General features: G+C 48.0%; 1 protein-coding gene and 2 long non-coding RNA genes across 6 annotated transcripts; all 3 read left to right on the top strand.

Annotated features, from left to right (window-relative positions):
* Nucleotides 1-304: 304 nt before the first annotated feature.
* On the top strand, nucleotides 305-8927 carry CCT3 (chaperonin containing TCP1 subunit 3). The gene is made up of 14 exons (XM_056510656.1): nucleotides 305-908; nucleotides 2435-2496; nucleotides 3018-3068; nucleotides 3162-3224; nucleotides 3813-3909; nucleotides 4252-4369; nucleotides 4554-4740; nucleotides 5213-5362; nucleotides 5784-5916; nucleotides 6418-6499; nucleotides 6598-6778; nucleotides 7300-7545; nucleotides 7795-7926; nucleotides 8588-8927. The coding sequence occupies exons 1-14, from the start codon at nucleotides 878-880 to the stop codon at nucleotides 8690-8692; spliced, it is 1638 nt and encodes a 545-aa protein (XP_056366631.1). The 5' UTR covers nucleotides 305-877; the 3' UTR covers nucleotides 8693-8927.
* Nucleotides 8928-19124: 10197 nt separating this feature from the next.
* Nucleotides 19125-22271, top strand: LOC130263159 (uncharacterized). 4 transcript variants are annotated; one of them, XR_008842313.1, is made up of 7 exons: nucleotides 19125-19531; nucleotides 19624-19759; nucleotides 20756-20803; nucleotides 21092-21212; nucleotides 21336-21468; nucleotides 21578-21829; nucleotides 21926-22271. It is a non-coding gene; the product is annotated as an uncharacterized LOC130263159 (long non-coding RNA). The 4 variants fall into 4 exon arrangements; XR_008842312.1 differs by having other exon boundaries at nucleotides 19127-19531; nucleotides 20756-20849; nucleotides 21578-22271; XR_008842311.1 differs by having other exon boundaries at nucleotides 19128-19531; nucleotides 21578-22271.
* Nucleotides 22272-22278: 7 nt separating this feature from the next.
* On the top strand, nucleotides 22279-26201 carry LOC130263160 (uncharacterized). Its single transcript, XR_008842314.1, has 2 exons — nucleotides 22279-22350; nucleotides 24598-26201. It is a non-coding gene; the product is annotated as an uncharacterized LOC130263160 (long non-coding RNA).
* The last annotated feature ends 1009 nt before the right edge of the window (nucleotides 26202-27210 follow it).

Below are 27210 nucleotides of genomic sequence, written 5' to 3'. Positions count from 1 at the left end.
GAGGATGTCAGAGCTACTGCTTTGTCCTGTTGATGCTGTTCTCTGGCCCAGCAGGCTGCCCAGGTCCATGGTGGTTTTGTAAAGCAATGAGGGTGCTGTGCAGGGGGAGGAGAATCAGGTGCAGAGGCTGGGAAACTCTCCCTTCCTGCACGGGGGATGCTCTGCTTAAGTACACGCACCCACACCCCCCTCCCCTAGGCATGTTCCCGCTTTCTGCGTGGATCAGATGATGTGCTATCACCGCTGATCTTTCCCCATGCCATTGTGTGACCCTCGGTCCCTTGGGGTGACACTGAACCGCCTGGGACACAAAATGGCCGCTGGCGGCTGAAGAGGGCTGAGGGTCCTGCTTGCAGCGATACCGGAGCCTGGGGCTCGGGCTCAGCTCCTCTCAGGAGCAGGAGCTGCTGCTCCAGGACCCGGGCACAGCCTGCCCTATCGGACAGGCGACGCCTCCCCAATATCCGTCCTTTTCCTAGCGTGCTGTAGTGCAGGCTGGGCCAGACCGCCGTGCTGACCGAGGGGGCGGCACTGCGGTCTGCCTTTCGGAGCCGAGGCCGCTCGTGGCATCTCGGACGCGGTGCGTTCCGAATGGAACGGGGAGGCGGCAGCGGGACGTGCACTCCGCTCTGCCCCGCGGGCCCCGCGGCCTCCCCTCCCCTCCCCACGGCCGTGCCCCACGCTCCCGCGGATTCCCCGCTGCCCCCGCCCCCGTGCCTGGCGTCACTTCCCGGCCGGAACCCGCCGGGCGTTCCCTCCGAGCGGGCGCGGCACTCACGCGCGATTGACCGCGGGGTGGGGGCGCTGCGCGGTGAGAGGCTTTGCGAGGCGGCAGCGCCGAGGCTCCAGAAGGTTCCGCCGCGCTCGAGCCGCCGCGATGATGGGCCCGCGCCCCGTCCTGGTTCTCAGTAAGTTCTCCCGGGGCGGAGGGTGAGGGTGTGGACGGTTCGGACCCCCGCCCCGCTTTGCCGCTCGCTTCACTCGCCGCCATGTTGGGTCCCTCATGGCCGGGCGGCCTTTCACAGCCCGTTCCGCCCGGGACCCCCTGACCTGCCGGGGATGCACTGGGGATCGCCGCCACCAGCGGCGCGGCCCGAGCTCCCCCTCTCAGCTCCCTCCCCACGGCCCGAGCTCCCCCTCTCAGCTCCCTCCCCACGGCCTCTGCTCCCCTCTCAGCTCCCTCCCCACGGCCCGAGCTCCCCCTCTCAGCTCCCTCCCCACGGCCCGAGCTCCCCCTCTCAGCTCCCTCCCCATAGCCTCTACTGCGCCTGGGACGTCTCGGAGCCCCGCTGAACTCAGACCTTTTCTGGAAGCCTTCTGTGCTCTCAGCTTTTGTCGCGTCTTTCTCAGCATGTTGCTTTGTACTGCCCCGTTTGAACCCCATGTGAACCCCAATTCTTGGGCCTCTAGTGTGTTAAGGACGTGGAGCTACTGGGGCTAGTCTAAAGGAGTCCACAGTGATGCTCCAAGGGCTGGAGCCCTTCTGCTCTGGAGTCAGGCTAGGAGAGCTGCGGGTGTTGAGCCTGGAGAAGTAAAAGCTCCAGGGGGACCTTAGAGCTCCTTTGAGTGCCAAAAGGGGCACTAAAAGAGGGAGAAGGGAGAGGGACTTTGGACAAGGTGTCACTGCCTGTGAGAGAGCTTTGGAACGAGGTAGTCCTTTAGGTTCCCTCCAACCCAAACCATTCTATGATTTTGTCACCATCTACCAACATGAGGTGTTTCCAGGGTTTTTTTTTCTGTTTGGATATCTCATTCTCTTTTCTCTATCCATTCTGTGCTCTATTAACCCAGCAGGCAGACTGTGGTAGCCCACTGCCCCTTTTCTATAAGCCTGCTTGCCTGAGACTTGGTGCTGCTCTTATTGTTGCTTCCTTTTGTTCTGTCTTACACCTTCGTGTGCGCATGCATCTGCTCCTTTGTAAATCTGGGCATGCTCGGGCCTGGCTTGTCATTCCAGAAAGACATCCCTGAGCCCAAATATACTCTAGGGCTGAGTTTGTTGATAGCTGGTCTCCAGCTGGTCACCTTCATGTGCCAAAGCAACATTGATGGATTAACTTTATGTTCATCCAGTTCTGCTTACTGTACATGAGTCTCTAATTTTTTTTACTGAACACTACTGTACAATAGCAGCTCCTTGGTTTTGTGAGATCTGTCAGATTCTAGTGAGTCACTGCAGTTTGATTTTCTGGGGTAGTAGGTCCTGTTTCAGGCTTGCAAAGCTTTGTCTCAGGATGCTAACGAGGAGTTCTGTTATAATAGGGAATGTTGTTTTTCACTGACAATCTGTCAATTGATTTCTCATCATCACTGCAGTATTTGTATTGTAAACTCTGAATTTCAAACTGGTCACACGTTGAATGTGTGACTGAAAGGTGACTGCATTTTTATTGTTTTGTACTTGATTAATTTTATTTTTTTTTGTATGCTTTAGGTCAGAATACAAAACGTGAATCTGGAAGAAAAGTCCAGACAGGAAACATCACTGCTGCAAAGGTACCAAATTCTCAGGCTGTTCTGTTCCATTTTTTTTATGTGTGTGTGTGTGTATTTATATATTTCGGAGTGAAAACTGGATGTGAAGCATATTTTCTCTATTCTATATGAATATAGAGTAGAAGAAGAAGCAACATAAAAAATAATTTTCTATGTTAGCAGAAGATTTTTATAGTATTACATAAAAATTCTGTATAAAAACAAAATATCTGCATTGTTCCTGTAATGGGTACCCTGTAAATAACCATGGAGGGATTTAACCAACCAAACAACCTTTCACTGCAAAGTCTGAAAGTGTCTCAGTTTTGACATCTGATTGAGATAATAATTTAGTGTGGTTCCAGTGTCTTGATAATCCCCATATTCTCATTTCCACACGATTCTTTACCTTGGCTGCATCTCAACCACAGCAGAGTTGTTGGATCACTGAAATTTTGCAGGGGCTGCTGATTTCATTGTGGGGTTTTTTTTAGACTTTTTGATGCCCTCCTATATTACCTCATTTCTTTGATTCCTCCTAGACTATTGCTGACATTATCCGAACATGTTTGGGACCGAGAGCAATGATGAAGGTAAGAATTTGTGCTGCAACACCTGTGCTGCAGCTGACTGGAAGTGGGACACACATGGGACAGAGCAGTCAAGTGTTCTCTTTGTGCTTGCAGATGCTTTTGGACCCCATGGGTGGGATTGTGATGACTAACGATGGCAATGCTATTCTTAGAGAAGTAAGTTTCTCCTGAAGGATTGTCTTGTTTAACGTTGTTAGTATGTGTCTGAATCTTGGGTGACAATGGAGCTGTGTGATCTCCTCACCTCTCCTGAGAGCCAGCAAGTGCTAACCAGCTGCACCAAGAGAGGTTCCTACAGGAGAAATGAAACATATCCAGCAAGTGTTCTTGCTCTACAGAAATGTAGGTTTGATCCTAGAGTGGGAAGTTTTCATGGAGTGTTTACAAGACTGATGCAAATTCTTTGGTAATTGGAGCTATTATCAACTGCAGTGAGACCTTTTGAGTAGATGGTGGTGTTCACAATGCCACACAATGAGACCTAGAAATCATTATCCTCTATCTGGTGCAACAGCTGTTAAAAGAACATCCTAAGAACTGTAATGCCTGAAAAACAGTGAAGAGATACAATACTGTCAATTACAAGGGCTTGATTTTGGTCTCAAAAGGGAAAAAACAGCCTTGCTGTTGTTGGACAGAATGCCTTTGATTGTATTAAAGGTGTGCTGTTTGTTCCATTGAGTGACATGAGATGTTTCTGCTTTAATATTCTGGGACAAATCCATACCCCTTGCTCCTACATAGATTCAAGTCCAGCATCCAGCTGCAAAATCAATGATAGAGATCAGCCGCACTCAGGATGAAGAAGTTGGAGATGGGACCACATCTGTCATTATCCTTGGTAAGGAGACTGGCTCAGACACTTTGCATAAAGGCTGAAGTTCACCCTTTTTTCTAAGCAGAGCCCATGATGAGACACATCTTAGTTATTTACTAACCTTGAGATGGAGAGGGGTTTTTTACTGTGTAAGAGGCTAGGTTCATGAGACTCGATCAGCTGCACACTTCGGGAAGTTCTTTCCCCATGATAACCATTGTTAAATGTAAAGAAGGGTGTAGGTGATGTGAGAGCTCTCTGCATGGATAGAAGATATATTTTTTTTGTCTATGCTCTCCTTTCTTGACTGTTGATTATCCTACTAACTTACTTGGGGATTTCAATGTATTTTAAATTTTTTTTTAGCTGGAGAGATGCTCTCCGTTGCTGAACACTTTCTTGAACAGCAGATGCACCCAACTGTGATCATCTGGGCTTATCGTAAGGCTCTTGATGACATGATCAGTATTCTAAAGAAGATTGGGTAAGTATGGGCTGATGGAAGTTAGAGAGGAGGGATCTGGATTTGTACTGCTTCAAGCTGCTCCTTCAGGCAGTTGTGTTAGTCAAATACAACTTTGCAAAATTGGAGGGGGAGTCAAAAGGGTTAGATTGTTGTTGCTTGGAATTAACACTCAGTTTGCTATTTGGTTTTTCCTTTATCTCAGCACTCCAGTGGATGTGAACAATAAAGAGATGATGCTTAAAATAATTAAGAGTGCGATAAACACCAAGGCAATAAACCGCTGGTCTGACTTGGCCTGTAGCATTGCTCTTGAAGCTGTTAAGACTGTGGAGTTTGAAGAAAATGGTAGAAAGGAAATAGATATTAAAAAATATGCAAAAGTAGAAAAGGTGAGTTTATCTTGAACTGTTTCTTATTCTTGTACCCCTTTCTTGTTCTGAACTAGTTTATTGCAGAGTGCATTGGGAAGAATTTTGTGTTACTTCTCTGCAGTCCACAGACATAATCCTGGAAGATATTTCAGTCAGTGGTGTCAGCCATGCTCATGTACAATGCCAACAGGGGCTGCTATTTCAACTCTTTTAGAGTACCTGTCAAAAAGAATTTCAATTGGATTTGGAAGATGGAAAATGAAACAGTGCCAGACAGTAGGATGTTAAAAGTTTCTTAAGTTCTTTCATAGCTTCCCACTTAAAATCTTAACTCATTGTGTGCTTAAAATTAAACTTGTATAATGGTCTGGATGCACCGTGGTTATTTGGGAGATGTTTTCCCTTTTCTGTATGTGAGACAGCTTCAGAAAATACACAAGTTTTTGTAGACTAAATTGACTCACCTCATTTTCTCCCTTCCTTGTGTTAGATTCCAGGTGGTTTTAGTGAAGACTCGTGCGTTTTGCGTGGAATCATGGTGAATAAAGATGTAACCCATCCCAGAATGCGTCGCCTTATTAAGAATCCACGCATTGTCCTTCTGGATTGTTCACTGGAGTACAAGAAAGGAGAGAGCCAGGTAAAGTGAGTCCTGTTGGAGACATCTATAAGTCTTGATTTAGAGTGAGTCAAATGAACAAATGCAGATGTCTTGTTAAAAGTGCAAGTGGTGGAAGGCTTTCTGTGTTCTACCTTTTAGAGGCCTGTTAAACGTGGGGCTTAATTATGCTGTGGGGTCCAGAAAAATAGGAGAGAGGCTACAGCATTTTGACTCATTAAAGCAGCTACATTGATTTGTGTACCTAAGTGCTGGTCAGAAGCAAAAGAAATATTTCTGAGCTTGAGCTAAAGCTCAGCTGACAGTGTCGCAGTTTATTTGATCAGTGGTTTTCATCCCTGACTCTTTCCCTGGTTATACTGGAGGAGTTGAGCTGCTTGAAGCTGGGGGGCTGTGAAGGTTGGAATGAAAACTCTAAGCTGTTTACACCTCTTTTGTACAGACTGACATTGAAATTACTCGGGAGGAAGACTTTGCCCGTATCCTGCAGATGGAGGAAGAGTACATTCAGCAGATGTGTGAGGATCTGATAAGAGTCAAGCCAGATCTGGTCATCACAGAAAAAGGAGTTTCTGGTAATAGCACACGTCATCCTTTGTGTTGAATTCATCGCAATGAGGTTAATGGTGTTAAAGGCACTGCTCAGGAACCTGGAGAAAACCTGACCAAAACTAAAAAAAGTCACGACAACAAACTAATGCAACTCCTCCCAAACCTGGTGCTAAACTTGGCTTGGGTTTTGTTTTAGCTTTCTAGTGAATAGGTGTACACTGCAGGCATTGAAGTTCATCCTTGATGTTGCTCTGTGAAAGTAGACCCTTACAATGATATTATGATTTTCCAGCATTTGGGAAAGATACCAAAACAAGTGAAGCTGAGTCTTAACCCCTGGAGGGCTATGCTACCGTTTTGCCTTGCAGCCTGGTTTTAAAAGCTACATTTTAGGCGTTTTTTTCCTGTAATCCCTTTTGCGTCAAAGACTGGAATTAAAATAGTTAGATTGATAACTGATAAACAGATGAAATTTAACATGATACTACTGAGTCATTACTGAAATTGCCCAAACCTGGTTCCAGACCTGGCCCAGCACTACCTGATGAGAGCCAACATCACCGCCATCCGCAGGGTGCGGAAGACTGACAACAACCGTATTGCCAGGTAGGTGTTGGCTGCTGTCTGGAGCCCATTCCTACTATGCATGACCTGAAATTATTCTGATCTTTGTGAGTGTCTGATATCATGCTTTGCTGTTCTAGGGCCTGTGGGGCTCGCATTGTCAGTCGCACAGATGAGCTCCGGGAGGAGGATGTGGGAACCGGTGCTAGGCTCTTTGAAGTGAAAAAAATAGGAGATGAGTATTTTGCTTTCATCACTGATTGCAAAGATCCTAAGGCTTGCACCATCATCCTGCGGGGAGCCAGCAAGGAAATCCTTGCGGTAAGTGAGTGCATGGTCTGCTTCACCTCCTGTGCTGGCCACCTTTGTGGTGAGTCATGGCCAGCAGACTGAGGGCTGGGCTTTCAGCTGGTATGGTGCCGCAGTTCATAATGAGAAGGGCAGTAGAGCTGAGGAATGGTCTGGAGCACAAGGAGCAGCTGGGGGAGTTCAGATCGCTGTTTAGTACTACCTGACAGAAGGGTCTAGCTCACTGGGAGTCAGGCTCTTCACCCTAGTAACAAGTGACAGGGCTAGAGGAAGTGGCCTTAAGTTGCACCAGGGGAGGCTTAGATTGGATATTAGGGGAAATTTCTTCATGGAAAGTGTGGTCAGGCAATGGCACACGCTACCCAGGGCAGTAGTGGAGTCACCATCCCTGGAGGGATTTATCAGATGTATGGATGTGGCACTTTGGGACTTGGGTTAGTGATGGCCTTGGCAGTGCTGGGGGAATTTTTGGACTTGATGATGTTAGAGGGGTTTCCAGCCTCAGCAGTTTTGTGATTGTGTATCTGTTGCAGGAGGTGGAGCGCAACCTGCAGGATGCCATGCAGGTGTGCCGCAATGTCCTCATGGACCCACAGCTGGTGCCAGGCGGGGGAGCCACTGAGATGGCTGTTTCCCATGCACTAACAGAGAGGTCCAAGGGCATGACAGGCGTGGAGCAGTGGCCCTACCGTGCAGTGGCCCAGGCTCTTGAGGTCATTCCCCGGACGCTGATCCAGAACTGTGGCGCTAGTACAATCCGTGTTCTGACTTCACTCAGGGTAAGGCGTGTGGCAGGGGCTCCAGGACACAGTCAGCCCTTTCCTAGTTCACCCAGCTCCTTGGATCAGTCACTGTTTAGAACAGAGCCCTAGTTATGCTATCAGTAACATGTTCTTGTATAAACTCCAAAATTGAGAATGTTCTAATTAATATTCTAGTGAGTATTCCTGAGCCTGTGGTCATTTGAGACTTCAGAGGGGAATTTGCCATCTCACCCCACTGGTGGTGACCTGTCTTTCTGCTTCCAGGCCAAGCACACTCAGGAAGGGAGCCAGACTTGGGGGGTGAATGGGGAGACTGGAGCCCTGGTTGACATGAAGGAGCTGGGGATCTGGGAACCCTTGGCTGTCAAACTTCAGACCTACAAAACAGCTGTGGAGGTAAGGAGAGGTGGGGAAACATCAGAGCCTCTGTGGGTATTATTTGGGAGAGGAGGACATCCTTCCCTGTGTGCTGGGGTGTTTGGGTGGTCATCACACACCCAGTGTAGGGCCTGCAGGTGTCTGAGGTGGGGTAGTGAGGGATGTAGGGGCCCAGACTCAGGCTTTCCCAGAGTTTTTGATCCTGTAGCTAAATTTCATCATGTTTCAATCCCACCTTTTCCTGCAAATGGTGCAAAGTATTTTCACTGCTTCCAAAGCCAGACAGAGTTGTACCTGAGCAATCATGTGCCAGCAACGTACTGGAATCATCAGTGATCGTGGGAGCTTTATCCCTTTGGCTGGCTTGGGCTGCCAGGTCCCAGCTGTCCTTCTACTTACACATCCTGCCATTACACTGCTGGTGTTGGATCAAAGGCTGTTCATTGAAGGGATACTGTGTCACTTCTGTGTCAGTCAGCAGGGAAAAATAGGTGTCTGTTTCCATGGTGGTGGGAAAGCAGTCCATTGCTGCTCCCCCAAGCCTGTGAGGCACCAGTCCCTTCTGTGCTGAACCATTTCAACCCAGGCTGATGGTTGTGTGGTGTGAAAGCTGGGCACGTTGGGTTTTGTCATTTGTGATGAGCTCCAGATGAGCCCTGGGTGTGGGGTTTCTCTGCAGACTGCAGTTCTTCTCCTCCGCATTGATGACATCGTTTCGGGGCACAAAAAGAAGGGTGACAACCAAAGCAAGCAGTCTGCAGCACCAGAGGCAGCCCAGGAGTGAGAGGTTGAATCTTGGCGGGGGAGAAGCAGCTGCCTTGACCTTGATATGGGGAAGAGATCACTGCAGTCACCTGTTCTCAAGGTTGAGCCTGGAAAAGTTTGTTTAAAGTCTGGGAGGGATGGAAAATACCCTGGACATGGGGAAAAGGCAGTGGCTGTTGGTGTCCTTGCACTGGGGGACAGGTTCCAAACTGAAAGTTCTCTTTGCCTCAGAATAAATACATTGTTCCAGGCTGTTTCTGTGTTTAATCTCCCGGAGTAGGGGGGTGTGATGGAAAAGCTCTGCCCAATGAATGGGCAAGGTCAGGGTGCAGAGTCCTGGTGTGGGGGTGGCCTGGAGGGGCCAGGACCCTGCCAGGCTGCTGCCATCAGCTTCTCTGTGCCCCACAATCCCTCCGAAGGTTGGGATCTCCTGTGGGCAGCGGTGGGTTCAGTGGGTGAAACTGTTCCCTCTTGAGAGGCGTCCCTGAGCCCCTCTGGGCCCTGGGGCTGTGTGAGTGTGGGCAGGAGCAGCCTGGGCTGTGTGCCGGTGTGCAGCTGCAGCAGGGCAGGGCTGGGGGAAGGAAGGGATTTCTGCAGTGCTGGTGGCATTTGACTCTGCTCAGTTCTTTTTGGTCTTGGGGGTGTCGTACTTCCTCTTGCTCGAGTACCAGAGCAGCAGGGGGATCCCGATGGACGGCAGGGTCATCACGCCAAATGCTGCACAGTCCAGCTAGAGGGAGAAATCGTTAGAGAAAAGTCAAAACAATCCAGGCCAGAGGAGTCTCAGAGGAATAAGATCAGAGGAGGAGAGTGAGGGGACACCTCACATTGTCTGCAGCTCCCTCACGTGGGGAAGTGCAGGGGCAGGTGCTGACCTCTGCCCTTGGTGACAGTGACAGGACCCGAGGGAGCGCCTGCAGAGGGGTCAGGGCAGGATTAGACTGGATATTAAGAAAAGGCTCTTTTCCCAGAGCATGGTCTCCCAGGCACTGGAAAAGGCTCCCCACGAATGCAGTCACAGCACCCAACTTGACAAGAGCTCAAGGAGCTTGCACACGGCCGACAGGCACATGGTTGGGATTCCTGGGGCTGTCCTCTGCAGGGCCAGGAGTTGGACATGTTCATGATCCATGTGGTTCCCTTCCAGCACAGGAGGTTCTGAGATTCTACTCTCAGATTTTCTGGCTCCAATCCCACAGTGCAGCCCCTCAGCACACAGGGAGCTGAGATGGAAACTCAGCTGCTTCTGTGACTGTCCTCTGGAGAACTGACACTGGGGCTTTGAGCACCCCGGGCTACTGAAAGGTGTCCCTGTTCATGGCAGGGAGTGGAACTGGACGAGCTTTTAGGATTCTTCCCACCCAAACCATTCTGGGATTCCATGAATTCTGTGAACAGACCCAGGCAGAAGGGCTAAATTTACATTTTAGTTCAAAATTCAAAAATGCTGCTGCAAGGGCATGAAGAGGGATTTCAAATACTGTTAAAGCGGCACGACCACATCAGAAATTACTTACAGGTGTAAAGAATTCTCTGCCTACACTGGAAAAAAATTCCCTGGCAGCGCCGGGAGCGGTGGGTTTGGGAGGTGCCGGGGCCGGCCCGGGCGGTCCCCGCGCCCCGGGCGGTTCCGCTCAGCGCGGGGAAATCCCCGCACCGCCCTCCCGCGCACGGCCGGCGGCACGGCGGCGGCTCCCGGGCCGGGCGGGAGCGAGCCCAGAGCCTCGGCAGCAGCCCTGAGCAGCAGCGGCAGCGCCGTGCTCAGCCCCAGCGCACGCTCCGATGCCGCCCGTGCCCGAGCCCCACACTCCGCCCGCCGAGGGAGCGGCGGCACCGCTCGGACGGGATCGGCAGCCGGCACCGACAGCACCCGAACCGAAAGCCGTGTCACGTTACCGACGCCACTGCAGCGGCCCGGGCTCCGCCCACGGCCCTGACGTCATCGTGTCGGCCCCCCCGCATCACAGTGACTGCCCCACCCCTCGCGTCGCAGCAACGACAACGCTAATGCCTGCCGATCGACTGCTCGGCGCTCGACTGAGCACGCCTGCCGATCGACTGCTCGGCGCTCGACTGAGCACGCCTGCCGGTCGATTGCTCGGCGCTCGATTTTTAATGCCCAGAGCAACGGACCCTAAACCGAGCCCCGCCCCTCAGGATACGTGACTTCCAGGGGTGTCACGTGGCCACGCCCCCCGTTTTTAAAGGGGTTTTGGGTTGTTTTTATGTTTTTTTAAGGTTGTTTTAGGGTAATTTGAAGGTATTTTTAAAGTTTTTTGTGGGATTTTTAATTTTTTTTTTTTTTTTAATTTTGGGGTTTTTTAGGGGGTTTTGCCCAGCGCTGACCCTGTCCCTCCCCTGTCAGTCCCCCTGGGACGCTCCCCCGGCCCCGCCCCTGCCCCGCGCCCCAGCCCTGGCTGCACACCCGCCGCTAACGCCGTCCGCACATCGCCGCCTTGTGGGCACAGCGCGGTACTGCAGCCGCTGCCGAGCACTGCCGGAGCGCCGGCTCGGGGGTGGCTGCAGTACCGCGCTGTGCCCACAAGGCGGCAGCACTGCCGCCCTTCCCACGCTCGCAGCCGCGGCCGCTCTCGCAGCCCGAACTCGGCGTCACCCTCCCCTCTATTCACACACACCCCCCGCTCCCCGCTCCATCCGGGCAGCGCCGGCGGGGACGCCGCTGCAATCCGGATCTCCGGCGAGGAGAACAGCATTGCTGCCCTGCCGGATTGAGAAATCCGATTCCTTGCAGAGATTGAGGGGATAGAGAGCTGAGCCTTGTAAGGAAAATTAATCCACAAACACCAGAGGTTTATGTCCAAAAAGGAGACAGAGGAGTCCTTTTTGCTTTATTCGAATAAAGGGAGAGGCCATGGGGCATTCCCCTGGGATCTCTCGAATTTTTGGAGGACACAGCCTCCTTTTATCCCAATTTCCCGGCCGCCTTTCCCTCTCTCTTTCCCCATTGGCTGAGGTACTCGAGAGGCACAGACTTCCCGGAACGCCTGACACCTGACATTCCCCTCTAATGTATAACCCTCCCTTTTAATTTTTAATTCTTGTAGAATTCATAGTTTCCCCCCCTGTTGCTTCTTTCATCTTCTGTTACCCAATTTCATTTACCAGCAAACCTACAGTTTGTTTGTAAAGGCAAATCTCTTTTTCCATTCACCAATCAGTGTAATCCCTCCCATTGTTTCTTTTATCTCTAGGTGCTAACTTTATCTACCAACAGATTTACAATTTATTTGTAAAGACAAATATAACATTCCTCTCAATCCCTCCTCTTTTATTTTTAGTAATTGTCTTTACAAACTTTAGCTATCATTGTCTTAATTTCTTGTTTTTGTGTCTTTTTTGGTTTTGCAATTATTTGCAATGGCATCAATTTCTGTCCTTTCATAGCCATCTGTGGGTCAGTAGGCATGGCTATAACATGCATTCCCTTGATTACATGTTGAGTAAGTTGTATTAAGCAAGGAATCATGCATGGTAAAAATACTAGAGTTGCTACAGCACATAAGAGAAAAAAGCAATTGTTTTAACCCACAGTTTACCAGGTAGCCATGAAAACATGTCCCATTCCCATTCTTTCCATGTTTGGACCGGAACATGAGCTACCTTTCTTATTCCTTTTGCTATTTGTTTCACTACTTTTCTATTGTCATTTATTTGCAAACAGCAGTTTGAGTAATTTAATTTGCCCTTCTTCTGCTAATAAATAGTTTAATACCATCCGGTGTTGAAATATTGCATTTCTCATCTGAGTAGATTGGTCAGCAAGAAGGTCAAGAGCTGTAGCTGTCTGGTTACTTACTATTTTAAAGACAGCTTGTAACTTAACTATTTGATTTAAATTATAAATGGGTTCTCTGGCACCTGATTTATTAGGATTTTAAGTGGCTGGTCCATAGTGTTGTATGGTTTGTTCAGGTGGCCACTCATTATCACCCACTTTTGGGTGCTCCCCCCAGCCAGGGAAACATCAATTGACCGCTTTTCCTTAATTAGATTATCATATACCTTGATTTCTAACTGGTTTCCCTGAACCTGTGGTAGCAGAAAGAACAGAGGTCTGATATACCCCACATAACATATCCCTGACCAGTTTGGGGGTAACCTGCGATAGGCGTGTTGGCCACAAATCCAGTAATGCCCCTTTAAAGCCCAGGTCCCGTTGGCAAAGGCACCTTCCCAATTTTCATGATCCACTGGGAGGTCAAAATAGAGCTTGCTTCCTGGGCCTGGTGGTCCCCCAACAATAGTTGCCCCACAATAGGAATCACAGTATTTGCACTTCCATGCTTCCACATGAGGTTTCCAGCTGCAGTTACATCCCAGATCTGTCTTATTATATTTGGATCAGAACCTGATAAAAAGAGTTTGAGTTCCATTCCAGTGTTGCCAGTTCCACTGATAAAGTCCAGTCACAAACACTTTTTCCCACGGATATGCTTCCTGTTCTATTTAGACAATAAGTGCCTCTTTCAGAAGAATGAAGCCGCCATGGAATTCTTTTTTTTTTATCCCAAAATTCTGTTCCATTATGGACCTCACTCAGGGTGCTAACCCACCATTTAGGTTCGACTGGGCTGGCCACCCATGGCCAGTTTTCAGATCCCCCCTGGCCCCCCACAGACCCAGCAATTGCTAAGGTTAAAGGTTTTTGCTACTTCTTCTCCTAAGAGTTAAAAACTTATTTTCCCATTCCTGGCCCCACCCTAACTGACAGTATAAAGGTAAGATTATTAAGAGAAACATTCTAATGGTGTTATGTAATTCCCCAAACTAATTTTTACTTTCACGTTGTTTTCTGCACCTGTGGTTAGTGAAGGCACAGAAACAGCCCAACACAAAGAAAACAGTGACAGCAAAGGGCTGGCCCCCAGCCAGACTGGAGATCCGAGAGGAGGGATGCCCACACAAACTGTTTCAGTAGGCAGTCCGTGGGTGGGCACACGAGGCTTCCCTCGATGTCGACGCACTTGCTACTGCTCCAGTCCACCCTTGCGGAGTGTCAGTCGTGGCTTCCCGTCCCTCTCCTCCAGCTGAGATGTCCAAATCTCTGGGGCCTCAGGGACCTTGACCTGAGTGTGATGGGTCCACCCGTGTTCAGCTATCTTGACGGCTGTTTCTGTGGTCAGCAACACCTGCAAAGGTTCACGCCACTTCACCACCAGCGGTGCTTCTTTATACTCTTTAATTAGGACCCAGTCTCCTGGCTGGATGTTGTGAACAGCAAAGTCCAAAGGCAGGGTCTGTGCTAGCTGAGCCTCCTGTCGAAGAGATTTCACAAGAGACAGTACCCGAGACACATAATGTTTCAAATACACATCACTTATCTCTACCCCCCCACTAGGCTGAGAGTTGCAAGGGTAAGGAATTCCAAACATTAACTCAAAGGGAGATAACTGAATATCTTCCCTGGGTCTGGCCCTTATTCTTGCCAATGCCAGGGGCAGGAGCCGTACCCACGGCATCTTGGTTTCTATCACCAGCTTCAGAAGGTGTTTTTTTTTATTTCTCCATTCATTCTTTCAACCCGACCCGAACTCTGGGGGTGCCAGGGGGTATGCAGGTTCCATTGTATCCCTAAAGCAGCCATAACTCCTTGAAGAATTTTTCCTGTAAAATGAGTTCCCCTATCTGAGTCTATTGCTTCTACAATTCCATATCTTGGAATTATTTGTTCCAAAAATACTTTAACAACTGATCCTGTAGTTGCTGAAACAGTGGGGAATGCTTCTGGCCACCCTGTTAATTGACATACTATTACCAGAAGATATTTAAACCTTGCCACTCGGGGCATCTCAGTAAAATCTACCTGACATCTCTGGAAGGGACGTACAGCCCAAGGCCTCTCTTCCCTGGCAAGTTTCTTTGTAATTTTGTTATTGGTTCTAGCACAAGTCAAACAACCCTCAATAGCCCGTTTTGCCAAGCTAAAAAGACCCACAGCAGCATACATTTTTAGGAAGACTTCTGCCAGCCCTCGAGAGCCCTAATGACTCCATGAAGTTGTTTTAACAATTGTAAGGCCAGAGCTTTTGGGATCCACTGCCTCCCATCCCTTGTAAACCAATTATTTGCTCTTTCTTCTGCCCCACTTTTTAAATTATCTTAAGTTCTTCAGGTGGGAAAGACAGTTTCTCCGACAGCGGTGCAGTTACTGGGAGTAAGGGGAGGATCTTAGAGATTTTTTTTTGCAACAATGCAGCTTTCTGAGCTTCTTTATCCTCCAGTCGGTTTTCTATTGCCTCCTCTGAGTACACTGCCTAATGCCCCTTAATGTGGATTATTGCCACCCTTTTTGGTAAATTCACCACCTCTAATAGGTGAGAGACTAAGTTCTCATGGGCTAACATCTTTCCCCCTACAATTTAATAAACCTCGTTCTTCCCACAGTTTCCCAAATGCATGTATCACCCCATATGCATATTTAGAATCAGTAAAAACATTCACTGTCTTATCCCGGTATAACTCACAGGCTCTGATCAGCGCATACAGCTCAGCTGTCTGGGCTGACCAGGTGGGAGTAACCTCCCCCCTTTCTTTAATTGTTTCCCATTCACAATAGAGTATCCTGTAAAACGCTTCTAGTTTATTACTCTTGACGACCCATCAATGAACACATTCTCTCCCTCAGGCCAGGGAGTATCTCTCAAATCTTTCCTAGCTCTAGTTTGAAGATCTATAACCTGGATACAATCATGGCTTTTCTCCTGTCTCCCCCTTGGCCATTCAAACAGGAGGCTGGATTAAAATTTTCCCCATTTTTAAATTCTAAATCTTCCTGTTCCATTAAATAAGATTCATACTGTAATAATTGAGTGCTCGTCATCCACTTAGAGGCTCTCTCAGTTAACAAAGCTTTAATCTGATGTGAAACCTTTACGATCAGATATCCTCCCCTTGTAAGCTTTCTTGCCTCAGCCACCATCAGAGCTGTGGCTGCACAGTTCTGCAGACAACGGGGCCAGCCTCTGCCCACTGGGTCTAACAATGTAGAAAAACAGGCGACAGGCCTCTTGTCCCTCATTCTTTTACACCAAAATTCCTCTAGCATGACCCAGCTCAACACCCACATGTAGTTGAAATTCCCTTTCTGTGTCCGGAAGAGCTAAGACCGAGGCACTAACCAATCTATCCCTTAATTTTCCAAAGCACTGCTCCACCTCTGGTGTCCACATCACAACACCAGGACCGCTCTGGGTTAAAAGTTACACAAAGGTCTAGCCACAACAGAAAAATCCTCGATCCAAGCTCTGCAGTACCCTACCAACCCCAAAATTGCCGTAGCTCCTTTTCAGCCTGGGGAAATGGTGTTTGCAAAATCCCTTTTATTCTTTTTGGATCAATACACTGTAACCCCTCAGTCAGAATGTGTCCCAAATATTTGACCTTTTTTTTTTTTTTTTTTTTTTTTCTACTAACTGAGCTTTCTTTTTGGATACTCTAAGTCCCTTTTTTTTTTGCAAGGAAATTAAGCAGTTTAAACCTGTCCCCCACACCGATTAACAGTGGTTGAATAAAATACACTCCCTCATCCTTTCCACTCACTCCTTGAATAACCACAGATCTTTTTGGCAATTTTCCCCCCCTAGGTATAAAATTTAAGGTGGACTGGGAGGCCCCTGTGTCTACTAAAAAACACACCTCCTCTCGATCTGGACCCACCTTAAAAGTTATCAAGGGCTCCTGAGTAGTGGGTCCTTGATATAATAGGAGCCCCTGACACCCCTAACAATCCATTTCCATTATCCTCTGGACTTCCTCTTCCTGAGGGTCCAGCTGTTTCTGCGGACACTCATTTTTCCAATGCCCTTCTGCCCTGCAGATAGCACACTGGTTCCTCCCCAGCCGCGGTTTGGGTTGGCTTTCCCCTGCCGAAGAGGGGATGCCTCTGCCACTTCCCTGTGGCCAACCCCGTCCCCTCTGTCCCGGGGGACCCCTTGGACCCTGCGGTTTATTCCTCCGGGGCTGCAAAAACTCTGCCATTATCTTTGCCTTTGCCTTTTCCTCATCCCTTCTCACATATATCTGCTGTGCTTTTCTAACCAATTCTTCCAGAGGCTTATTTTGCCACTTTTCATCTTTTTGTACTCCTTTTCTTATATTAGGCCAAGCCTTAGTAACAAATTGCACTTTCAGCAATGTGTTAAAGGCTGGCCCCTCAGGATCCATCCCCCCATGTTTCCTCAAGGCATCCGTAATCCTCTCCAACCAATGAGAGGGACTTTTCTGTTTCTCCTGTTCTAACGACATAGCCTTAGCTACGTTGTTAGCTTTGGGAGCAGCTGACTTGATTGCCCTGATTAGATAAGCACGGTAAACACGGAGGCGAGCCAAACTAGCCTGGTTATTTGGGTCCCACTGGGGGTCCGCCTGGGGGACGGCACCATCCACTGTAGGTGCATTGGGTCCAGCCCCCCCGCTGCCTGTGGACGCCCATCCCCTCACAGCTGCCGAGCCCCCCGCAAAACCATTCGTCTCTCCGATGACTCAAACAAAACTCCCAAAAGAAAATTCCAATCCTTCCATGTATAATCCGCATTTCCCAAATATTCCTTTATTTTTGTTCTCCTTTTCTTTATCACACACCGTATACCAGAACCTGTGCAAGTCCTGTCACAGTCCAAACACTTCTCCCCCACCGGTGCTCCCAGCGAGCACGTCCCGCAGCCTCACGGGCGGCTGGGCATCCCGCAGCCTCACGGGGGCCAGCGGACACTGCCGGCCCTGCCCGGGGGTGTCGGTGTCAGGCACAGCCCGGTGCTGAGCCCCGGCAGCCCCACAGTCCCCAGCCCGTGTTCTCGGTCCCGCAGCTCCGTGCCCGGCCCTGCCGCTCATTGCCTCACCCATATCTATCACACACTCCTCTTCAATTCTGTTCTAACGCACAAACACTCTCCATCCACCCGCCGCTGTCGAGACCCTCTCTCGACTCCCGTTTTTGCCCCTCAGGCCATGGACTATCGAGTCCCCTTCTCGATTTCCCTTATTGTCCCCCCAGGGCATCTATATAACATGGCCTTAATAAGCCCCTTTGACAACTTATACTCTGGCCACACAAAATAACAATATTTTACCATAATTTTCATAGTTACCTCTGAGTGAATATACAATCTGTCCCAAGACCCCAGCGCTTTCCCCAAGGGACTCTCTGGGGACCCTCTCCCGGCTTCACCCTTCCAACCCTCCATGGGTGTCCTGTTTCACCTGTGCAACCAACCCTCCATGGCTGCCCTCCCAGGTGTACCTGTGCTGCCTTCCATGGGTTCCCCGTTTCACCTGTGCTGCCCTCCATGGGCGCCCTCCCAGGTGTACCTGTGCTGCCCTCCGTGGGTTCCCCGTTTCACCTGTGCTGCCCTCCATGGGCGCCCTCCCAGGTTTGCTCCCCGAGGATCCCATTTTACTCACCGGTGAGATTTTCACTGGTCCTTCCCTGCGGACTCTTCACGGACCCCTGGTCCGCCACTCGTCTGTCTCCTGGACAGTCTCGGGAACCCAATCAATCGCCCGGGGCCAGCCGGCACCCAGGGGAGCTGATCACCAAACTGGGTGAGGCGCGCCTTCAGCTCCACCACTGCCTGCCGCCCTGGACGGTGGAAATATCCCGGACGAGCCCCCAAATTGTAAGGAAAATTAATCCACAAACACCAGAGGTTTATGTCCAAAAAGGAGACAGAGGAGTCCTTTTTGCTTTATTCGAATAAAGGGAGAGGCCATGGGGCATTCCCCTGGGATCTCTCGAATTTTTGGAGGACACAGCCTCCTTTTATCCCAATTTCCCGGCCGCCTTTCCCTCTCTCTTTCCCCATTGGCTGAGGTACTCGAGAGGCACAGACTTCCCGGAACGCCTGACACCTGACATTCCCCTCTAATGTATAACCCTCCCTTTTAATTTTTAATTCTTGTAGAATTCATAGTTTCCCCCCCTGTTGCTTCTTTCATCTTCTGTTACCCAATTTCATTTACCAGCAAACCTACAGTTTGTTTGTAAAGGCAAATCTCTTTTTCCATTCACCAATCAGTGTAATCCCTCCCATTGTTTCTTTTATCTCTAGGTGCTAACTTTATCTACCAACAGATTTACAATTTATTTGTAAAGACAAATATAACATTCCTCTCAGCCTCAAGCTGGGTTTTGGCAGGGACAATTGGGTGAGAAGGGGAGAGGGGAGATTCCCCCGGATCCGTTAAAGCCAGCTCTGCTGGGTTTGGGTAACCCTCCCCCAAAATTGATCCCGCTGAAGGGGGCTTGAGGAAGCAGCGGGATGCCCTGGGGGCTGTGCTGGAACCCCCAGCCCCGGTGAGGAATGCTGGGCAGTGCCGGCTCCGAGGGGACCCGGAGCCAGGAGCAGCCCCGCTTCGGCCCCGGGAGAGGGGGCGGGCCGCGAGCGATGGTCCCGCCCCAGCCCGGGCAGGACGGGGCGCCGGGGAGGGAGCGGGCGGGGCCGGGCGGGGATTGAGGGGCGGGGCCGGGCCCGGCTCAGGTGCGCGGGGCCCCAGTGCGGCTGCGCGGGCCGGGGCCCCTTTCACTGCGGCCAAGCCGCTCCCGCCCCGCCCCGCTCCTCGTGGTGTACTGCCTGTGCCAAGCACACGGCCCGGGATGGGCGCTGGTGCCCGGCCGGCGCTGGCACGGACACAGCTCAAGGGCTGCCCGTGGCTCCCGGGCCAGGGGCTGCTCTGAGCAGGCTCCTGGAGACGCTTCAGCCTGGATACAGGCCACTGACAGCCCAAAAGCAGCCCAAGGAGCAGCTGGCATGTTCTGGTGATGGTGGCACAGGCTGCGTGCAGAGGGGTTCAGACAGCAATTCCTGGTTCCAGCCTCCCAGAGCTCCTAGGCAGTTGCCAAGTATGTCCTGTCCACCCCAATTCCCTTCCCTTCCTGCCTAAGGCCTCATTCAGCAGCAGCAGCACTAAAGCCAAGGCAGTCTTCCCTCACAGCTATTAAATGCCAACCGACAGCCTGCAGAGATGCCTTAAAATCAAAGGTTCAGGTGGGATGAAGTTTTGTTTGGATGAAGGTGGGAGTTTCCAGGAAGCCAGCTGGAAGTGCAGAAGGGATGGAAAGCTTTCCCAGGTGGGTCCCACTGGAGGTGTGCTGAAGGCAGGGATGTGCACCCTTTGCTGAGGGAAAAGAACTTGCTGAGGCTCTGAAAGGAGCTGAGCTGCTGCAGGGAGAGATGTCCTCCCGTGGGCACGGGGAGCTGCCTTGGCACGGGACGGGAGCGCCCCCGGCCCTGCCTTCTCCTGCTTGAAAATATCACCTGGAGCCCCGGCTCAGGGGGGCTAAATCAGCTGGACTCCAGGCAGCTCTGTCAGCTGCCCCCCAGGGACATGGGTGGGGCTGGGGGATGAGGGTTTCAAATAACAAATTCTTTGGAACAGATGCCTGTCCCTGTCCCGATGCTGCTGAGCTTCCTTCGAAGCTCTGCCCGTTCTTGGCACAGCTGGTGTTCAAGCAGCAGCTCTGCACGGGAATATCCACCCTCCATGAGGCACTATGAGGTTATGACATTACATATGAGCATTACTGTAGGCAGCCCAGAGCTGGAGGTTTGTTTTAGAAAGAAAATTTTTGGACTCTGCAAAAGTGAAAGCTCAGTTTCTGCAAAAACCATCTGGTTGTGGCATTGCACGCTACAGACACTCTTCTATCCTTGCCTGAGCAAAAGGTTTTACCTCCTGTACTAAATCAGGAGAAGCACAATGACAGATTTCCACATTCACTAAGCATTAAATAAGGGCTTCAAAAGAGAAATCTGGGCAGCAGTAACTGTTAGAGCACTTGGCTTCAGTCTAACAGGCAAGCCTCAGAACAGCTGTTCACCTTTAGTGCTGCAGAGGTACTTCCAAGACAGTCACTAGAGGCCAGACATCTAGGTCTTATCACCTTTATCTGTGGTGTAAAGATTGCCAGCCCTTAAGGCCAGCAGATCCTGAACAGGGAATGGCCTCCTGCATCAGGCAGGGCTCAGCGTGCCTTTACCTGCGGAAGGTCGGCTGAATCCATACAGGTCTCTGCACTGCAAATGCACATGAACAGTGGAAGAAAGCTCTCCATGTGTTTCCTCAGATACTTCCCAGTGGCACTGCTCAGACACCAGAGCTCCAACTGCAGCAGGTGAGTCCTGGAGTGCTGGATCAGCATGACCACAATGGCCAGGGAGGTGTGTGAGCACTGGGCAAGACAGTGAGCCTGCACCTCAACACCACCTGTGAGAGCAAGGACTGGCTCACTCTGGAGAGCCTGAAGGAAAACTCGCTCCAAATCTCTTCTGGCCGATGCTGACATCAATTTCCCCAAAGCCTTAATGTGCTCTGTGGACAGCAGAAGTTCTCCTTGCTGGGGATGTCTTTGGTAGCTGTCTGTAAATTTGTCCATAGAAGCTTAACTGCTTCCCTATTTTAGGGGATTTTTCAGATTTCTGAGAAGCCAAGCCCATCTCAGGAAGTTGCAGCATGGTTAAAGTGATCTCCTTCAGCTGAGCTGCAGTCATGTACATGTGCAGCTCCTCCAGAGCCTGCAGCTGGTGAGACTTCCTGGGATAGACCTGGCTTTGGTCTTTCCCCCCAGTCTGCAGCTCTTCCAGGACACTTTTGGTGATGGCTTTGAAATATTTGGACAAGATGTGTCTGTGAGCTCTTGTTTTCAGCAGCTGGAGCACCCCAGAATTGAGGTGAGCTGACAGGAGCTTCACAGTGACAGGGTTCAGACCAGGCTGAGGAATAGAGCGCAGCTCCAAGGCCAGGAACCAGCTCTCCAGTGCAGGATGTCTGAAAATCAAGGTGAGTGTATCCTCCAGGGTCTGTAACAAACAGAGGTAACAGCATGACTGAATGGATAATCACAGTGCAGGGTAAAAAATAAACTCATTCATCTGCCTGTTTTCCACAGCTTGTCAGTTACAATTATTGAACATGAAATTGTCTACTAGCTGGCCAGAAGATAAAAAATATTAATGAATTACAAGCACATAAATAACATTCTCCCAACATTTATGCTGTGGGATTTATGCTGTTATACTGAACACTCTGGACGTGTCTAAGCTCATCTGCAGAGAAAACTGAGTATTCTGGGGTTCATCAATACACTCTAATCTCCACAAATTCACAGAACAGATGAAAGGAAGAAAAATTCCCTCCTCAGGTACATAATTTTCAGTAAGGCTTTACACAGGGCTGAGGGAATGCATTTTTTCCTGCAAAGGTGATCTGATTTGGGACTCTCCTGACCGTGTTCCAGCTCAGGGGTGGGACTGTGGGTGATGCAGCTGGCTCACATCTCCAGACAGTAGTTTAGCAACCTCACGCTCTGCATTCCTAAGTTCCCCTCCAAGAGCTTGACAACAACTCTCTGATCAGCAAAACTATTCCCTAGAGAATCAGCCAAATCCAAGTTACTAACAGGTACCTCTGTATGCAAGGATTTGGTACCTTGTCATTTGAAGACACTTCTGTCATCAGAGGCTCCTCATCCATGAAGAGATCCCATCAGCCTGATGCTCCTCCTGCTTCTGCTGCTGCTCCAGCTTTATTTCATTGCCCCAGCACAACAAGATGCTCAGCAGGTTCACACAGAGATCAACAAGCTGAGGACCAAAGTTTTACCAAGCTATGAAAACAAAGACATCTTGGAAGTGAAGAAAAGAGGAGGATGGGAGCAGACAGGTAATTATACAACAGGAATAGGAGTTAACTAAGAACTACTTAGATTACAACCTCTTCTGGGGGAAGGGACCACCTCCCTTAATAGAAACCTGATTCTAAGAGAAGTCTCAGGTTGCCAAATAGTGATAGAATTTCATTTATACATAAATATATTCATTTATACATTATATATATGACATTTAGAGGTACACAGGCCAGTGAATTTTACTCTCTGCAAAGGCTTCTTAGGGAGACCCAGGAGCTGGATTAAAATCTCGAGGTTATTTGCACTCACACTGATCAGCAAGGTAACCCATGCAAAGTAAATCCAAAGCAAATCCTCAATAATAAGAACTGGCGATGGTTTACAAATTACATGCAGTTTTGTACGGTGCTGTGTAGGCTCAGAGACAAGTACAGAAAAAAGGGCTACAGAACTGGAACCTAAGTTTGAACAGCTAAATCATTTGTACCTTCTACATGAAAATAAATCAAACATAACCACAATATTATTACAATATTGCTCTTACCCTGCTGAAGTTCTCCACTGTGGATTTCAGGTATAACAGCACATGCTTTACTCCCAACAAAAGCTGGTCAGGTGGGAGCCAGAAAGCCAATTTTGTCTGAACACCACCTTCCAGTAGGGTATTGCTTCCTCTCTCATAGGCTCTCTTTAGCAAAGTGGTAAATGCAGAATCCAGGGGCACAGCAGGTTCTTCGCTCACCTCCTCGTGATTTTTAAACTGTTTAAAGTGAAAAAAAAGCATAAGAGAAAAACAATGATGAATATGAAACAAAAATCTCCTCAGCTCCCCATGTTTTGAGATGAGCTGTGAGCTGAACCCAGGGTGAAGCTCCAGCAGCACAAGTGTGCAGTCCTGCTGGAACAGAGCTGTCCAGCAGTGCCCCTGGGGAATCTAGTGTTCACTGCTGGCCTTGAGAAAAACTCACCAAACCCAGCCCAGGGGGCCTGTGATCCCCAACCCAGCCAGGGGCAACTGCAGGCACTCTGAACTGACACATATAATCTGCACAAGGAAAAAAAAAGGATGCAAAGTAGCCACCTACTCATGAGAAATGATTACCTCTTCTAGATATAGAAAGCCATCCACCCAAGTTTTCTTTTGGCACACTCTGTCACAAATTATAACTGTGTTTGACAATGATCAAATGAATGTTGATGCCTTTTTTTTTTCTTTTTCTTTTTTTTTTTTTCTCTGAAATCTCACCTAGGTGCTTTATCTTTATTAAAAAGGAAAGGGCTGTTTGTTCTAATTGTACTAGAAATAAATCAGGTGGTTGAAGAAATAAGTCAGGTGGTTGAACACCTTGTCTGGCTGTGGTCTCTCCCTTCAGCTCTAGGAATCACACTTATCAAGGTGTCCTGTTTGCAACACAAGCAGAAAAAGATACCAAAATTCATCTTGGAACTCATATTTATAAAATGTGGCTAGATTATTTTTTAAAGAATCAAAAGATAAAATAACCCAAGTATATTTTTTTTCTGTAACTTTTTCTCCCTGCTCACAATATAGCTGCACCTCAGAGCAGCTCCACATTGCTTTCTCTGTACAGAACTGATGAAACTTAGATTGTCTTCTCTAGCAGCTCCTATGACAATTAAAGCTGAATTTGTTTCTTGGCCTACACAAAAACAAAAACAAAAACAACACAAAAGAAACAACAACACACCAAACAAACAAAACAAACAAACACAAGCAACACAAATCTGGGCCTCTAAAAAGTTTGGAGGCCATTCCAAAATACCACTAAAGAAGACACAGGAGCAAGTTCATATTTTGCATTTGACAATATAGAGAGAGGAAAAATAAAAGCAGCATGAGTTGGTGCTTAGGTCTAATGACAGGGTTTAAAATATTTGAACTGCCATTTCACCTTCAGATTAATCATATAATCTCTGACACATTATAGCCAAACCATACCTCAGTTTTACCCTCTGTATATCGAGGACAATAACATTCACTCCCATTCTTGAAGAGGTTTAAAAGTTCTGTGAAAAGAACACCAGATAAGTATAAATAATTATAATAATCAATTTTGGTTATCAAAGAGTTTAAGGGGCTCCCTTCACACATGACTGATGGGTGCTTTGGGAGACAAATGAAGTCTTTAGGCAAGCTTGCGCCTTTTGTTACCTTTTCTGCCTTTAATTATTGCTTTTCACCTTCTGATAGGCTAGTGCAGATCAGGAAATCTTACCCACACTGTTAAGTGAAATAAATCCCTCACCTTTTTATCTGACAGCACTGAAGCTCCTTCATTGCACATGGAGCCACATTAATTACCTATTCTTGCCTTCCTTCCCCCTCACCACACAAATGAAGAGGCTCATCCTGTTTTACTCATCATGAATGACAGCAAAGGTGTGATCCATTTGTTCTAATTTAGTCACCATCTCCCCAGGATCTGAGGCAGGCACCCTCAGCTCTGTTTATTATCAGCAGAGAGAAACAGGTACCCCCAGAGAGCAATTTGTCTTATCCCAAAATGGGGGTGTCTAGAACAGGTCACAAAAATCACACTCTGGAGATTTTTGGGGGCATTAAGGGAGTCTGAGGTGACTGGCTCAAACTTGGGTGCATAACTTTTGGACATCCCACTCAGAATGTCCACAAGAGCTGCTCAAGTGGTGCAATAATTCTCACTGCAGGCTGACACAATCTGAATGGGACCAGCATCTCCCAGCCCAGATAAAGTCTGGCCTGGACAGTCATAGTTAGCAACCGTGCATTTGATGCCTGACATGAACCAGGAGATAATGGTGGGATTGCAGCTTTGAGAGCCACCAGGTGAACTCCACCCAGCCATCATTAATCAAACACACTCTGCTTCCACATCCCAAATTTTTGGGCCTCCAGGCATGAGGCAGCAATGCTCAAATGTGCAGCTGAGCATCTCTTTTTTCTGGAGCAGCAAGTTCCTTATTGCTAGTGACAGTAAATTAGTTACTATGGATTCCCAAACCCCTGGTGATCCCAGTCTAATCATTAACCTTCCTGCAAGGTGGGAAGGCTCCCTATCAAAATGAATCAATTTTAAATATGGAGCCTCACTTATATAAAAAAAAAAAAAAAAAAAAAAAAAAAAAAAAAAAAAAGAATTCTTAAAGTTTGTCATGGTTACTCAGAGGATTGATTTGAGGTACTTTTAACAAAGCAAAAATTTTCCAACATAAATCCAAACACAAGACCCAGATATGTGAACAATCATCACTGCAATGCAATTGTCTCTCAGGGGACACTGGTACATCCTACAGGGCACACTGCAACAGCACAGAGCAGCTCAGGACAAGAATTAACTAAACACACCCAGCTGCTGACACTCCTTCCCAAGAAACTCTGGTTTCTATACTACTGGCAGAGAGGCCTTAAGTGAAAAGATAAATTAACAAACTTCCAACAAACTCAAAAAGAAGAAAGAACAAAGGTGGTTCTTCTGTCTGTACCTCCAGAAATCTGTCTGTATCTGTCCCACCCTGGAGTTCTTCTCTCCTGCAATCCTGCTGCCATCCTAATCACTTTTGAATATCACAGTTGCTTCTTTTACTGTTTTATTAAATCCAAACTCTTCACACTTCAGGTGTTGGAGGTACTGAACATAAATTATGTTCTGCCCTGGGAAGGGACTCTACTCTCAGCAGCATGGATTTTCTTTCCTTAGAAATCTGGCTTGAGTTAATTCAATGTGACACCATCACCTTCCTCCCCAGCAAACAAACAATTACCCTGTTGTGAACTGTTATATATGTGATTCCTGCTAATTAAAGTTTGTATCTATGTAACTAATATATTTTGATTGTATTCATTTATATACAATTGCTGTTATTAATAAATTGCTGCTAAATTTAACTTTGTTGTTTGATTAATTAGACAAATTCCAAATCCATTTATAATGGAACTCATGCCACTTTTTGTTCATTATTTCCTCTTTTCTTAGTTTCAACTGACTTCCAGTCTTAGTAGCTGTCCCACAAACCTCAAACACATTTTTTCATCTCAACATGAGCACCACAAAAGGAAACTTTCCCAGAAATGCCTTTTAAGGGACCTTGCACTTCAAAATCAATCCAATTCTTGAAAATATGACACTACATTTTCTCCCTTTTGAGAGAATATATTCCCCATTAAATGTAAAAAAAGCTGAAATATAAAAAAGAACTGGAGTACTCACAAGAATGAAGAGAGCACAGCAACCAACAGCCTCTCTGCTAAGGAACCATTCAAACTACAGCTGCCCACCTGATGCAAGTTTAAAGGTTTGCCTGGAAGTGGGTTGGGTCAAAGAAATACTCAACCTGTGGAGAGGGTTAAGGAATGTTAAGCAATATAGCTGTAGTATACCTTTACAATATAATTTAAATAGTTCTTTAAATTAAGGTTTCTTGATGCTGAAACTAAAAGCATAATGTTTAACATAATTTAAATTCAAAGCTGAAGACAAAAACCTGAAAGTTTTACCTTTCGTGCCTCCAGTTCTCTCCATCCCACCCCAGGGAGGAGGGAGTGGTTTTACTGGGAGAACTAAATTGGAGAACACCTTTCCCAAACCACAACATGACCCTCTTTTTAAAAAAGTGGTGTCTGCAATTTTGCTTTTTCTGCCTGTAGTTAAAGACAAAATGAGCAGAACTGCATTAACTGAGCAGGGAGTGTTTGTTCTTTGTGAAAAGTGGTGGTTGCAAAAGCATACAGGTAGTAGGAAGGTAACATGATCAAGCAATATATAGAAAATTTGTCCCTGAGTCACAGAATGTTTGCAGAGAGACTGAAAATCAGTTTCAAACAATCCAGTTTTAAAAAGTTGTGGTAATGAGAACCTTGGCACTCAGCACCTGTGAAAGGCAAGTCTTTCTCATCA

The sequence above is a fragment of the Oenanthe melanoleuca genome, chromosome 25 (assembly GCF_029582105.1).
Source record: "Oenanthe melanoleuca isolate GR-GAL-2019-014 chromosome 25, OMel1.0, whole genome shotgun sequence".
In the NCBI taxonomy this organism is placed as follows: Eukaryota; Metazoa; Chordata; class Aves; order Passeriformes; family Muscicapidae; genus Oenanthe; species Oenanthe melanoleuca.
Note: the sequence above shows the minus strand (reverse complement) of the source record. Positions and strands in the feature narration are given on the sequence as shown.

Coding starts and splice junctions, on each gene's coding strand:
- CCT3 (XM_056510656.1), top strand. CDS start 878: ATGATGGGCCCGCGCCCCGTCCTGGTTCTCA. Junction 3,910..4,251: donor CACATCTGTCATTATCCTTG/GTAAGGAGACTG, acceptor ATTTTTTTTTAG/CTGGAGAGATGCTCTCCGTT. Junction 4,370..4,553: donor AGTATTCTAAAGAAGATTGG/GTAAGTATGGGC, acceptor CCTTTATCTCAG/CACTCCAGTGGATGTGAACA.